This window comes from Podarcis melisellensis (assembly GCF_964234715.1).
Source record: "Podarcis melisellensis genome assembly, chromosome: 3".
NCBI lineage: Eukaryota > Metazoa > Chordata > Lepidosauria > Squamata > Lacertidae > Podarcis > Podarcis melisellensis.
Window position 1 is genome coordinate 89,219,781 of NC_138530.1, and position 14,313 is coordinate 89,234,093.

The window sequence follows — 14,313 nt, forward strand, 5'->3', positions numbered from 1 at the left end:
GGGAGTTGGACTAGATGACCCTCGGGGTCCCCTCCAACTTTACAATTCTATGATTCTATGAAATGCCCAAGCTTTGTTGCCCCAAGAGTATTTTTTGGAAAATTGTTTCAGATGTGGAAGAGGAAGGGGGTGTGGGCTATGTCACCCCCTCTTTATTGTGTTCGTAAGCTGTTGCCAATAAGTGGAATAAGTGAAGGGAAAGGGAATGAGGGCAGAGGCTTTTGTCCTTTTAATTTGTGTTCCGCAGCAACATGAAAGGGAAAAAGCTTTGCCGCTGCTGTCATAAGAAATGCCCGGTGGCGTTCCCATTTGCCACGTAACGGCCCATTGGGAGCGATGCAAAAAAGAAAAAAGAAAAAAGAAAAAAAGAGCTACTTTCAGAAATAATTTTAAAGGTTTCAGTTTTGGTTTTCTGTTTTCACTGGCAACCTGATGTGTATGTAGTAAGCGTAAATCTACGGCAGTGGGTGAAATTAATGGAAAATGTGCTTGAAAACTTCGCTGAGAACTTAAGCTTCACTCTGTTGTTGTGTTGCTACAGCTGGAGCAGCATTTACTAAATCATCACAGAAAGCGCTCTATGTTGCCCGCTGTCGCACTAAAATATTTAAGTATTTACTGGAAGAATTCAAGGGCTCATTTTAAAAAGAAAGGAAGCAAGCTGGTATGTTCCCTTAGTACTTTTACTGATTAGTTTTCTAATTAAGTAATTATCAAATACCTTCACTAATACCTTAATTCTATTAATTCCACGAATAAATTTTTATGTATACGGACTCCATGATTTTACAGGGACACATCCAATGAAGTTGATTAGAAGTAGATTCAAGAAGTAGAACAGGCACTCCCCCAAGGCCCTGGTGAGGGAATCGCGACATCGGCGTCCTGTCCTGGTGGTTTTGCCTACCTCATAGCAGTCGTCACAACTGGTTGGGCATTGTGGCAATCGTTGTCTTGGAGGAGGGGAGGTTGTAGTCTCCGCCAATGACACTCCCCCAGACGGTGGTCCCTGCAGGCATCACCCTATTTGATGTAAGTCTTAGGAACCCCCCGCCCAGATTGACCTATGTGTCACTTCCGGCAGGCAGGCAGGCTGGTAGTGTTTTGATTGCGCCATGCCCAAGCCAAACCTCTTTCATCTGTATCCAAGAAAGTTGTGGCCTGTTTCGATCCCCAAACCAGTCTCCATGTTATTTTAATTCTCTGTGGCGTTGGGGACTGGGGAGCACAATACCTGGACCTGTAGTGCATATTTAATGGACAGTGTTCACTGCAGCAAGAAATTGTGGTGACCAATAGCTTAGATAGCTTAGAAACAGGAACGAGGAAACTGTGGTCCTCAAGATGTTGTTGAGACTACAGTCACATCCAGTTAAAGCACTCTTATATCACTTTTACAGTCACTTTTACAAAGAATCTTGGGGAACTGTAGCTCGGTGGGGGGTCTCCAAACAACAAACTCCAAACAACAAACTACAATTCCCAGGATTCTTTGGGGGGTGCCATGACTGTTAAAGTGACATGATAGTGCTATAAATTTCTGGTGTAGATGTCTGGTCTACAACTCCCATTATCCTTGGCCATTGATTCTGCCGGCTGCGGCTGATGGCAATGGGAATCATCTGGAGGAACAGCAGCTGGTTTCTTCCCTTAAAATGTGTTTTAGGAATATCAGAGAAAATAGATCTATCAACAGCTATTGTTTTCCATTGTTATATGGAGCCTCTGCATTCAAAGGCATTATGCCTCCATGGTTATACCCATTGGCCAGGAGGTGCAGCAGCAGGAGATGGCTGTTTCCTTCATGCCCTGCTTCTGATAGCTCAGTTGGTTAGCGTGTGGTGCTAATAACACCAAGGTTGCAGATTCGATCCCTGCATGGGACAGCTTCATATTCCTGCATTGCAGAGGGTTGGGCTAAATGACCCATAGGATCCCTTCCAACTTGAGAATTATATGAATGTTCTATGAATGAACTTCATAAAAAGACACTAATTGGCTATTGTGAGCTGTGATTCAGAGGGGCTCTTCTCTACGTTATTAACATTTGGGAACATTCCATCAGATTCTTCTAATAGCATCTATTAGATGACAATAGATGCTGTTAGAAGAATCTGATGAGTGTAGTTGCTCCTATTTTACACATTAAATTGCATTTAAGTCTCTCAGTTTGAGATATTGCTGTTCAGAGGTGTAGTTCAGAATGTGCACAAAAACCCAAGTATACTGTTGGATTCATTAAATACCAACCAGGGTCATTCCCCGTAGAAGACTGCATGTTATTGGAGTCAGTATTATTATTATTATTAGGAAATGTGAATGTAATAAATAGAGAAAAGGTTAAGTAAATATATTGCAGTTAGTCAGGGGCCGGGACGGTGCAGGTGGATAAAATGTTATAGTTTGGTAAATTCAAACGCCTGCTTAGCCAGGAAACTCCCTGGGTGGTCTTGGCAAGTAACTGCATCTCTCTGTCTAATCTGTTTCACTCGCAGCATGATGAAGGGGAAATGGCTTAAGAATTGTAAAGCACAATTTCTGGTTTTTGTAAATACATTTACTGATTGCTAAGATGCTTTCCATAGCTCCTTGATGGTTCCCACCCCACTCCTTCGGGTTCATGAGATCCACTTCCTGTCTGTTTAGAGTAGAGCACTGAAAAGCTGTTTGGGGACAGATGCCATAGAGCTGGTTATTCCCTACTGAAGCTGACCTGCTTTACAACAAAGGCTGGAAGAGTTTTTCTAGATAAGATGCCCATAATATGAAAATGGAGCATATTTCAGAGCTCAGGTTATCCCGCCCAGATAAAGGATGATACTTCTGGGGTGCCTATGATGACTTGCTGGTCTCTGATCCTACCGTCCAGTAGAAAGCCTGCAATAAATCATCATCATCATCATCATCATCATCATCATCTGAGGACTGCATTCCAGCAGTGGCTGAAGCCAGAGGCAAAAAATGGGTGAAGCAACAAATGTAAACTTTACTTTTGTGCAGGAGGCTAGTTTCAACACCCCCCCACAGCCTCTCTGAATCCTCCACCCAAGCAAACAAAAAACTCTAACAGAGCGCAGCCAGGCAAAAACACTTGAGGATGGGTGTCAATGGCCAGGGATGATGGGACTTGTAGTCCAACAAAATCTGGACACCTGCATGTCCCCCTTCCCTGTTTGAGATGACTGGGCCAAGATTCAGTTTTAAGAGTCTTTTATACTTACATTGACTTTGAAACGCTGCTTTGTAATGCAAGTTCCGATGTCTTTTAAAACCAGCTGGTTCTTGTTGTTAAAAACAGATACGTAACTGTAGCTGAAGATTTAAGAAATCTGCTTGATATTTTTAATTGCTATTTATCTATCTTGGAATAAACAAGGAAGCCCCCGTGCTCACTGGAACATGAGATTTTCTTGTTGAGTTATTAAGAGTGCAATCCTCTAGGATTTGGATTTGGAAGATCTTGAGGCTTCCTAGCTCAGCTGGGGGAAGCCCCTTAATCCCAGCATAGCTGGAGATAGCTCTGCCAATGAAACCTAAGCCAGTGAAACCTATACCAGCAGCATAAGTCCTCGAAAGTGATGTGGCATGGGGAGGCAAGAAGAGATACATAACTATTCCAAACTCTCTTTAACTTGACCATGTGACCCAGGTCCAAGACCATGTGACTCAGGCCCACAGCTAGCAGCCCTGCTTGTCACTTGGGATCTAGTTTTAATTTCTATGGTACTTTCTTCTATCTCTGCCATTCTTCATTTTCTTTTGTCTTCCCCACATTTCTTCTTTCTGACAAAACAACAATACAAAACAAACAAAACAAAACCCTAAACTAAAAAGAAAACTGTGTTGCCATTAGTGTAACCCACCTTAGGTCAAGATTCACACTCACACCATACATTTGACATTCAAAATACATTTAAGGCACACGGCTTCTCCCAAAGAATCATGGAGAATGAAGCTGTCTTATGGTGCTGGGAATTGTAGCTCTGACAGGGGTACACTACAGTTCCCATGATTTTTTTCAGGGGTGAGCAATGACTTTTAAATGTCCTTTAAATGGATGGTGTGGATGTTACCAAGAAGTGATCCACTTGTGGTTCACACAAATGATTTTACTTCATTTACTTACAGTAAAATTCAACCGCCCCACCCCCCATTTCTAGAACTCACTGTGGCATGAAATGGAATGGAATCCAATGAAAATATGTAACATCAAGTCTGCCTAAGGGAAACCAAAGTTATTTGCATCTCTTTAGCAACTATGAGATATTTTTGGGTCAAATAAATGGTTACTCATAATGGCTACAATCCAGCAAATGCTTGAAGGCCAATGAAATCCAAAGGATTTAAGAGCTTCTTTAAATATTTTGTTGCAGTTAGTAATATCTCACATTTGGTGCAGCTGATTGAAGAAGTAGAGCAAAAAATCAGTAGGCAGGCTTATTTTTCAAAAAAATTCTTAAGCACTCATTCATTTAGATAGATTTCAGGATGGTGTACAATAATAATAATGTTAACATAACAATAAAAGCAAAATGTAACCCATCGTAAGACATTAGAAACAAAAAAAGCAGCATCTTATTGTTGGTTGTGATATTAGGATGCTGGACTAGATAGACAATTGGCCCAATACAGCAAGCTTTCCTTGTGTTTTTATGTTCTTATTATTTCAGTATTAATAATGGTAATTATTAATGTTACTCATATGGTGCAATCTATGTGCTGAGTACTTTGCAAAGAACAGATTTGAAACAGGCTCTTGGCGATCCAAAGTCCTTGATTTTGACTTTGATTAGGAGAGTTTGCCTGAGTATTCTAGCCCTTTACAAGTCACATTTCTCTCTTCCCAATTCTCAGCATTTTTAGCAACCATTTGGCTGCTTTTTAAAATATAGCTTCCTCCGTGGATACGCCAACTGCTATATTTAAGAATTTGCTTTGGGGATAGATCCCCTGTTCTTCTGACATGAACTTCCAATGCAATTGAATCACCCTGCAATGAACAGTGTAAATTACATGCAAACATACAATGTAATAATAAACAGGAAGCAGGCAGCATCTGTGTCTATGGCAAGAGCCTCAGAGGGCTTTTTGCATTCAGCTGTGCTAGCAGCTCTCTCTCTCTCTCTCTCTCTCTCTCTCTCTCTCTCTCTCTCTCTCTCTGGTTTTGTAACCATCTCGGACAGATTCCTACAAGAGGCTGGCTCCTGTGCAGAGCTGAGTTTCTGCTTGGATTGATTGCACTTTTGCTGAATGCTGATGGTGATAAATTGCACAGCTACCCTCAGCTGCAAGCATCCTCCCTACAAGTTCTCCTTCCAAGTCCCACATCACAATAAAAGCATCATTTTCTGTCCCAGTTGTTTCCGAATGAAGAAGACGAGCAACAGCTTCATTTCCCTTCCCTTCAGGGCATCCGAGATCATCCTTTAAAATGCTGAAGACCTTTTCATTTGCCAATTAATGCACAAATTTAGCCGACGTGCACTTTGATACTGGAGGAAGGAGGAAAGGGTTTGCTTGTATTATCAAAGGGTGTTTTATCTAGTTTCATCTCATCCTTTTTACGGAAGGCAAAATGGACACAGTTAATACAGATGCTAGCAAGATGTTGTCCGAGATCGTTTGTAAGTTAGCTCTTCATTATGCCCTTCATTTCTACTGTAGTTGAGAAAAGAATACTGTTGGTGCATTATAACACATGTCAGGACTTTCTGTAAGATCCAAAAATAAGTTTTCAATGTGGGGGTGATTTTCCATGTGGGGGAAGGCTGTTCTGATTGTTGCCTTCCATTCTTGTAAACTTTCCAACTCTACAATTCTATGATTCTAAAGTGACAAAATATTTTGGCAGACTCAAGATATAACTGTTTATAAAAACTTGTTTTTTAAAGGATTCTCCTATTGCGTGTTCAGACCTTTAAACCTTTCCCTTAAATAAATTCAGACAAGACTCAAATTTTGGTTTAATTTTTGGCAGAATTTAGGCCACAACTTTATTGATTACAGCATGTGAGCATAAGCTCTGGTTCGACTAGCTGCCTGCACTGTTGCAGGTAGCGCTGACCCAGGGCAGCAGCATAGGTCAGCCTAGGGTGAACACCGGGATAGGTGGAAAGCCGGGAACAGGCTATGTCCACCACCCAGATGTCCCCCTGGACTCAGGCACAGGCACAATCCCTTCACAGGGTTGACCAAACCTTTGAGTCCCTGGATTCCTTTAACGGAATACCCTTCACATAGGGATGGCGAGAGCGTTCCTCCATCCCTATCACCTGAACCAGAGCCTATCCGCAACCTTACAAGTTGTGACGATTTGCTACGTGGCAGGTGAAACCCAAATGGCAACAGCCAATCAGCCAAGTGGGGAAAATTCCTGCCATGCCCCTGTCCCAATGACAGATGACACACGATGACATAGCAAGGTCAAGCGCAAAGCCCTAAAAGTAGGGAGAGGTGGGCGGGTGCACGCACTGAAAGAGGAAGCTTTGGGTCACGTGCATAGGTATATATAGGTCCCTTGATCCGCTTAGCCTGCGTCCCATTGGCCTGATTAAACCCAGCATCAAGGGACCTACCAGTTGGGTGTCGTGGCTATCCAATCATCCCCACCCACAACACAGGGTTTGGTTGCCAGGTCTCACCGCAACACGTGCCCTCTTTAAGGGAGGATCCGATATCTTCCTGGCTTAATTGTTCATCCTAGTAAAATGCATACAACCTAGTAGAATGTTTCAACATCCTAGTTGAAGAATGCTTCTGGTGGGGCACTGATGTGTGCATATTACCAATGCGTCTGTATTCTTTTTTTCTGTTTAGGTATGTGTCTTGTGCCTTGGGATGCCCTTACGAAGGAAGTATTGAGCCAGCGAAAGTTGCGGAAGTAAGCCACTTAAAAACAAAAACAAACAGCCCAGAAATCTTTACTTCCCCGGGGATCCGTTTTCTTGTCTAGGGAAAGCACTGGTGACTTGAGGGCTTTTTATTTGCACAGCTTTTTCTTATTCTCATTTTTGTATGATTCTATTGGATTATGTAGAGAACAGACAGACAAAATAAAAATCCAACATAAAATATCCCCATATCAAAACTGGAGAACTCAGAGCATTAGCAGAAATAATGCCCATTGAGCATGGAACAGGAATCTCCACAGTTCTAATCTGTAAAATAATAATAATAATAATAATAATAATAATAATAATAATAATAATAATAATAATTATTTTTATTTATACCCCGCCCTTCCCTGCCAGAGCTCAGGATGGCTAACACCAGTAAAATTAAAGTAAAAACATAATAGGGGAAAAAAACCCAATTTAAAATACAGGTTAAAATGTGATTTAAAATGCAGCCTCATTTTAAAAGTAGCCCATAGATCAAAATCATAAGGGTAGGGAAACATAAGGGTCAGACTAAGTCCAAACCAAAGGCCAGGTGGAAATAGCATCAGTTTCTCACATCACAATGAAAAGCAGTCCTCTCATCACCTTTACACCCCAGCCGCACATTCAGTTCTCTGCATCTCCTTCTGCATTGCAGTTCTTAATTGTCTCTCTCCTGCTCCTGCCCATGCATACAGACTGTGTCATAGCTAGTAAAGGTAAGGTAAAGGTACCCCTGCCCGTATGGGCCAGTCTTGACAGACTCTAGGGTTGTGCGCTCATCTCACTCTAGAGACCAGGAGCCAGCGCTGTCCGCAGACACTTCCGGGTCACGTGGCCAGCGTGACGAAGCTGCATCTGGCGAGCCAGCGCAGCACACGGAAACGCCGTTTACCTTCCCGCTAGTAAGCGGTCCCTATTTATCTACTTGCACCCAGGGGTGCTTTCGAACTGCTAGGTTGGCAGGCACTGGGACCGAGCAACGGGAGCGCACCCCGCCGCGGGGATTCGAACCTCCGACCATGCGATCGGCAAGTCCTAGGCGCTGAGGTTTTACCCACAGCGCCACCCGCGTCCCACTACATAGCTAGTAGCCACCAGCATTTTGTGGTCGTTAGAACTATAGAATAACCACCACCTTTGGCTAACCAACTGATTGAGGAAGCAGTCAGGTTACACAATAGATTTTAAATTTTTCACTTGATGGAACTTGATAGCATTACTCATACCTGCAGCATGTGCTATGAAACACTTCTGCACAACCCACTTCCGGTCGGCGCCAGCGTTAATGGCGGTCCTTGCTTCGAGCTCCGAAGCAGGACTGCTCCGTGAGTTCGGGTCTGACCCGCTACGGCGAGCGGGGGACCCCTAAAATCACAGGCGCTGAAGCCTGTGAACAAGGAGATTCGGTGGGCACCTTTGCGCCCCCCGGTATCGCGAAAGAGCCTTTTTAAAGGCTCCGGAGCGGCATCGGGTGTGAGCGCGGTGCTGAGGATCGCAACCCAGCTCACGGAGCGAAGCCGCGTCGCCATTGACGGAGAGCGCCGATTCCTTCCTGAAACTACCGATTGGAAACAGCACCCGTGAGTAAGAACAATAAATAAAGGGAACGGGACTTTAAAATTTAAGAAGATTTGGCTGAAAACGGGAGAGGCAAAAAATAAGGAAGTCTGCCCCCCGGAGCTACATGATTGACTGAGCAACGAAAAGAGCAAGCTGTGTTTAAAGGGGACGTTTTTATGCTTTTTAAATTGGTTAAACTTGACATCGGAAGAGGACCTCCCCCCCCCCAACGAGCAGGAGAGGGGGGGAAGAAAATTGGACTTAATTTTATCTGCTCAAGAAGGGAGATTTGAATGGGAAACCTTCCACTGCCGATACTCTGGCCAGGCTGCCGGGGAAGTGAGCGCCTGAAGTGAGCTGTCAAACTTGATTGAGGATACAAAGTAAGATTTGTCTGATATAAAATAACGGGACTTTAGCGGACAAAAACTGTAACTTTTTAAACTGCAAAAAGTAGGGTTTGTATTTGGACTTTCGCTTTTGGAACTTTGCATGGCTATTTCTCTCCCTGTTTCTTTGTTTCCGCATTGGATACAATGTACTCCCTCTAGAGGCTTAAAAGAGAGACTGTTGCATTGAGATATAAACAGTGGGATTTTCCAGCTGCAACTGTTCCTGTGGGAACGACCTTGAGATATGAGCGGCCCACTGGATGAAATATCAACAAGATCCAAGGCAAAACAGGCTCAGGCTCAAAAGAAAAGAGGCTCTTTGACAGGAGCAACAGCAACACAGGAAAGAACAACAACGGTATCAATGGATTCCATGACACAGGCTCTACTCAGGATAAATGAATCTTTAGAATCGCTTACTAGGCAATCTACAGAGAACTCCAAGAAACTGACGGAATTGACAACAAGATTGGATTTGAATACGACAATTATATCGACTAATACAGATTCTATAAATCGATTAATTCAGGAAAGTGCAGAGACGAGGAAAATAGCCGAAAACGCGAGGACCACGGCCGAGGAAACCAAAGGGAAATTTGTTCCTATTGCAAGGAAGGTACATGAGCATGATGAAGCCCTGGCCCTTTTGGAACTCGAGAGGAAAGGCAAGAACTTGAAATTGAGACTGGTACCTGAGGAGGAGGAGGACAAGCTTGGGGAATTTCTCACAGATAAGTTTCAAGAATTTTGGAGTGAAGAGTTGGGAGAAGAGGAAGAGGAATTTACAATAACTACAGCCTTCCGGATTGGAAGAAAGCAAGGCAAGAAGCCAAGGGATTGTTTAATAACTTTTAGATCCAAGGAAGAGAGAGATAAAATATTGAACTTACATTTCCAGAGGGCATTGGTCATCAAAAATTCCCAAATACAGATCTTCAAAGATATTCCCAGATATTTTTTGGAGGTGAGAACACAATTTAAAGACCTAGTCGAAATATTAAAACAAAACAACATTCAATTCAGGTGGGAATTCCCACAAGGACTGTCCTTTAACTTCAAAGGGAAGAAAATTAAAATAAAAACAATCCAAGATAAAGAACACTTTTTGGAGAGAAACCTTGAGGACTTTCAGAAAGGAACTGTAGAGGGGGGAACACTGGACATTACCAACCTATCGTTTGGACTGAACCAAGCACCGACGGACGAGGAACAAGAACTTGGAGCAGTGGGTGGGAAAAGTACCCAATAACAAAAATGTCTCTGCAACTTCTGAGTTGGAACTGTAATGGTCTAAACCATCCCCGAAAAAGAGGTCAAGTTTTTCATATATTAAAGAAAGAACAGTTAGATATAATTTGCTTGCAAGAAACTCATATTGCCAGGATACACAGGAAACTTCTGATAAATAAAAGATTAGGACTGGAATTTATTTCCTCGGACAAAGTTAAGAAAAGAGGGGTGGTGATTTATGCCAAGGAAAAATGGGAACCAAAAATGATCTTTAAAGATGATGAAGGAAGATACCTGGCAGTAGAAATTCAAATTCAAGGAGAAAAGATCTTAATTGTTGGAGTTTATGCACCCAATGAGGGGAAGGCAGAGTTCTTTAAGAAGTTGCATGAGACCTTAATGGACTTTATGGACTTTAAAATTATAATGATGGGAGATTTCAACGGAGTTGTCTCCACAAACATGGACAAGGCACAAAGACAAGTAATATCCAAGGATGGGAGACTACCAAAGACCTTTTTCGAACTCACTGACACCATGGACTTGATTGACATTTGGAGAACTAGGAACCCTCTGGAAAGAGAGGGAACCTTCTTCTCGGAAGCAAAAATGACCTGGACTAGAATTGATCAAATTTGGATTTCTAGCAGTCTGGCACCAAGAGTGAAAAAAACAGAAATCTGCACAAAAACCTGCTCCGACCATAATGCAGTCAAGATGGAAATGAAATTAACAACGACTGGAACCTTCAGATGGAGAATGAATGACACCCTATTTAGAGATGAAGAAATTTATCATAAGGCCCAAAAAATATTGAAGGATTACTTTGAGATAAATTTGAGAACTGAGGTTGAAAAAAGAATAGTATGGGACGCAAGTAAGGCCGTGATGCGTGGATTCCTAATTCAGCAAAACTCTATAAAAAGGAAGAAACAAAATGAGAAGAAGGAAAAGATCTTGAACCAGATAAAGGAAGGAGAAAAGAAACTGAGATCTAAGCCGAAGTCTCATGAGATTTTAAGAGAAATAAAGTATTATCAGACGCAATATATGGAATTGATGAATCAGGAAATAGAATGGAAGATAAAGCAAATGAGACAAAGGACATTTGAATCGGCAGATAAATGTGGGAAACTGCTGTCATGGCAACTGAAAAAGAGGCAAAAGTTAAATACGGTGACATCCCTGGAAATAGATGGGAAAATTATCAACAAACCAAATGAAATAAGCAACTGTTTTCAAAGTTTCTTCAAAAAACTTTATGCACAAGGGCCTACAAATGAACAAGAAATAGAAGAATTCGTCAAAAAATATGGACTATCAAAGATTTCAGAACAAAACAAAAGGATTTTGAATGAAAAAATCACAGAACAAGAAATAGAGGGTGCCATCCAGAATACGAAACTGGGGAAATCACCAGGACCAGATGGTTTGACTGCAAAATACTATAAAGATCTTAAAGAATGGCTAATACAGCCATTGAAGGAAGTATGCAACCAGATATTAGAGGGGAAAAAGGCTCCTGAATCGTGGAAAGACGCATTTATCTCACTTATACCGAAGACAGAAACTGAGAAACATCAAGTTAAAAACTACCGCCCTATATCACTCTTGAATGTGGATTATAAAATTTTTGCGGATGTTTTAGCAAAAAGATTTAAGAGAGTTTTGATGGAGGAGATTCATAAGAACCAAACAGGCTTTCTCCCAGGGAGACATATGTCAGAAAATGTGAGGAACATTATAGACATTTTGGAGATGCTAGAGGTGGACATTAATAGGAAGGCAGTTCTGATCTTTGTGGACGCGGAGAAGGCCTTTGACAACATTTCTTGGAAATTTATGAAGAAGAATCTCCATGGGATGGGGGTAGGCCAAGGGTTTGAAAACGGTATAGGTGCAATATATTCTGAACAAAGAGCGAAATTAATTGTGAACAATGTGGTAATGGATGAGATACCAATAGAGAAAGGTACACGACAGGGATGCCCTATATCCCCTTTACTGTTTATATTGGTCCTGGAGGTTTTATTAAACATGATTAGGAAGGACCAGTTGGTGAAAGGAATACAGGTCGGATCCAAACAATATAAGTTAAGGGCATTTGCAGATGATTTAGTGCTAACTTTGCAACAGCCAGAAGCTAGTACCAAAAGAGTTTTAGAATTAATGGAGATACTTGGCCAGGTCGCAGGATTTAAATTGAACAAACAGAAAACAAAGGTGCTGGAAAAAAATCTAACAAAAGAGGAGAAAGATAGGTTTCAAAGTGAAACTGGGTTGGAAATAGAAAAAAAGGTTAAATACCTGGGGGTAAATCTGACATCAAAAAATGTGAACCTATTTAAAGACAACTATGAAAAATGTTGGACAGAAGTTAAGAAAGATTTAGACATATGGTCTAGGCTGAAACTTTCCTTGTTAGGCCGAATTGCTGTTATCAAGATGAATGTATTGCCAAGAATGTTGTTTTTATTTCAGACGTTACAGATTCTAGACAAAATGGACTGTTTCAAGAGGTGGCAGAAAGATATATCTAAATTTGTCTGGCAGGGCAAAAAGCCCAGAATAAAATTTAAGATCCTAACCGATGCAAAAGATAGAGGGGGCTTTGCCCTGCCAGACTTAAGACTTTATTATGAATCAGCAGCCTTTTGCTGGTTGAAGCAATGGCTACTTCTTGAAGACACAGACATTCTTGATCTGGAAGGATATGACAATAGTTTTGGTTGGCATGCATATTTGTGGTATGACAAGGTAAAGGTGTATAAAAGTTTTAAGAACCATATTGTCAGGAAAGCATTGTATAATGTTTGGAATAGATATAAGGATCTATTGGAAAGTAAAACCCCCAGGTGGTTGTCACCAATGGAAGCGAAAGCAGTGAAAAAAATTAACATGGACTCTAATTGGCCTAAGTATTGTGAAATCTTAGAATATGATGGCGAAAGACTGAAGCTACAAAGTTTTGAGAAGCTAAAGCATAAAGTTCGAGACTGGTTACACTACCGTCAGATAAATGAGATGTTTAAGCAGGACAGGAAACTTGGTTTTCAGAAGGAGAGGTCAAAGTTAGAAACAGAATTGTTAGAATCCAATACTAAGAATTTATCTAAAATGTATAATTTGCTGCTGAAATGGAATACACAGGATGAAACAGTAAAATCAGCTATGATTAAATGGGCACAGGATATTGGTCATGACATTATGTTTGACGACTGGGAACAGTTATGGACCACCGGTGTTAAATTTACGGCATGTAATGCCCTGAAAGAGAATATAATGAAAATGATCTATAGGTGGTACATGACCCCAGTCAAACTTGCAAAGATTTACCATCTGCCCAATAACAAATGTTGGAAATGTAATGAGGCTGAAGGTACCTTTTACCATCTTTGGTGGACCTGCCCAAAGATTAAGGCCTACTGGGAAATGATCTATAACGAAATTAAGAAAGTCCTTAAGTGGACATTTTTGAAGAAACCGGAGGCTTTTCTCTTGGGCATGGTTGGCCAATTGGTATCAAAGAAGGATAAAACATTCTTTATGTATGCAACTACGGCAGCAAGAATCCTGTTGGCAAAGTATTGGAAGATGCAAGAATTACCTACTCTGGAAGAATGGCAATCGAAGGTGATGGAATATATGGGACTGGCAGAGATGACCGGCAGAATCCGTGACCAGAGGAAAGAGACAGTGGAAGAGGACTGGGGGAAATTTAAAACATATTTAAAAAATTACTGTAAAATTGTGGACTGATAAGATGTTAAGGGGTAGGAAACAAAGAATTACATCTGTAAATCTTAAACTTTATGGAAATTCAAAAGGGACTAAAGACTGATTGATGAGTTGCTCGAAAAATGGTAAAACAAGGATGTGGCGAAGGGAAGGCATGGGGAAGTCAATTTTGTTGTTTGTTTTTGATGTTTGTGTTTGTTTTGTATTGTTATTAATGTGTGTAAAAACTAATAAAAATATTTTTTTTTTAAAAAAGAAACACTTCTGCACAACCCAAGACTTCAGATCAAAGTTGAAAATTTCTAAGAAACTGTTGGCCTATTTTGGGTGTGTGTACACGTTGTTAGCTCATCACTTGATAACTGTAGCATCAAGTGATGACTTACATGTGTAAAAACACCCTTGGAACTTGGAGTTACCTCATGACAGAGTTTTCATCTCACCTGGCATCCATCTTAATGCATTACTTCTCAGTACCTCTCACAGCACTGTCAAATGATGCACCTCAATAT

At 41.2% G+C, this 14,313-nt stretch overlaps 1 protein-coding gene across 1 annotated transcript in view; it reads left to right on the forward strand.

Moving 5' to 3' along the window:
* Positions 1 to 14,313, forward strand: part of HMGCLL1 (3-hydroxy-3-methylglutaryl-CoA lyase like 1) — a 63,486-nt gene that overhangs the window by 19,484 nt on the left and 29,689 nt on the right. Inside the window, exon 6 of the mRNA XM_081906439.1 lies at positions 6,817 to 6,880. Coding sequence (XP_081762565.1) covers positions 6,817 to 6,880 — 64 coding nt within the window. The remainder of the gene's footprint in view (positions 1 to 6,816; positions 6,881 to 14,313) is intronic.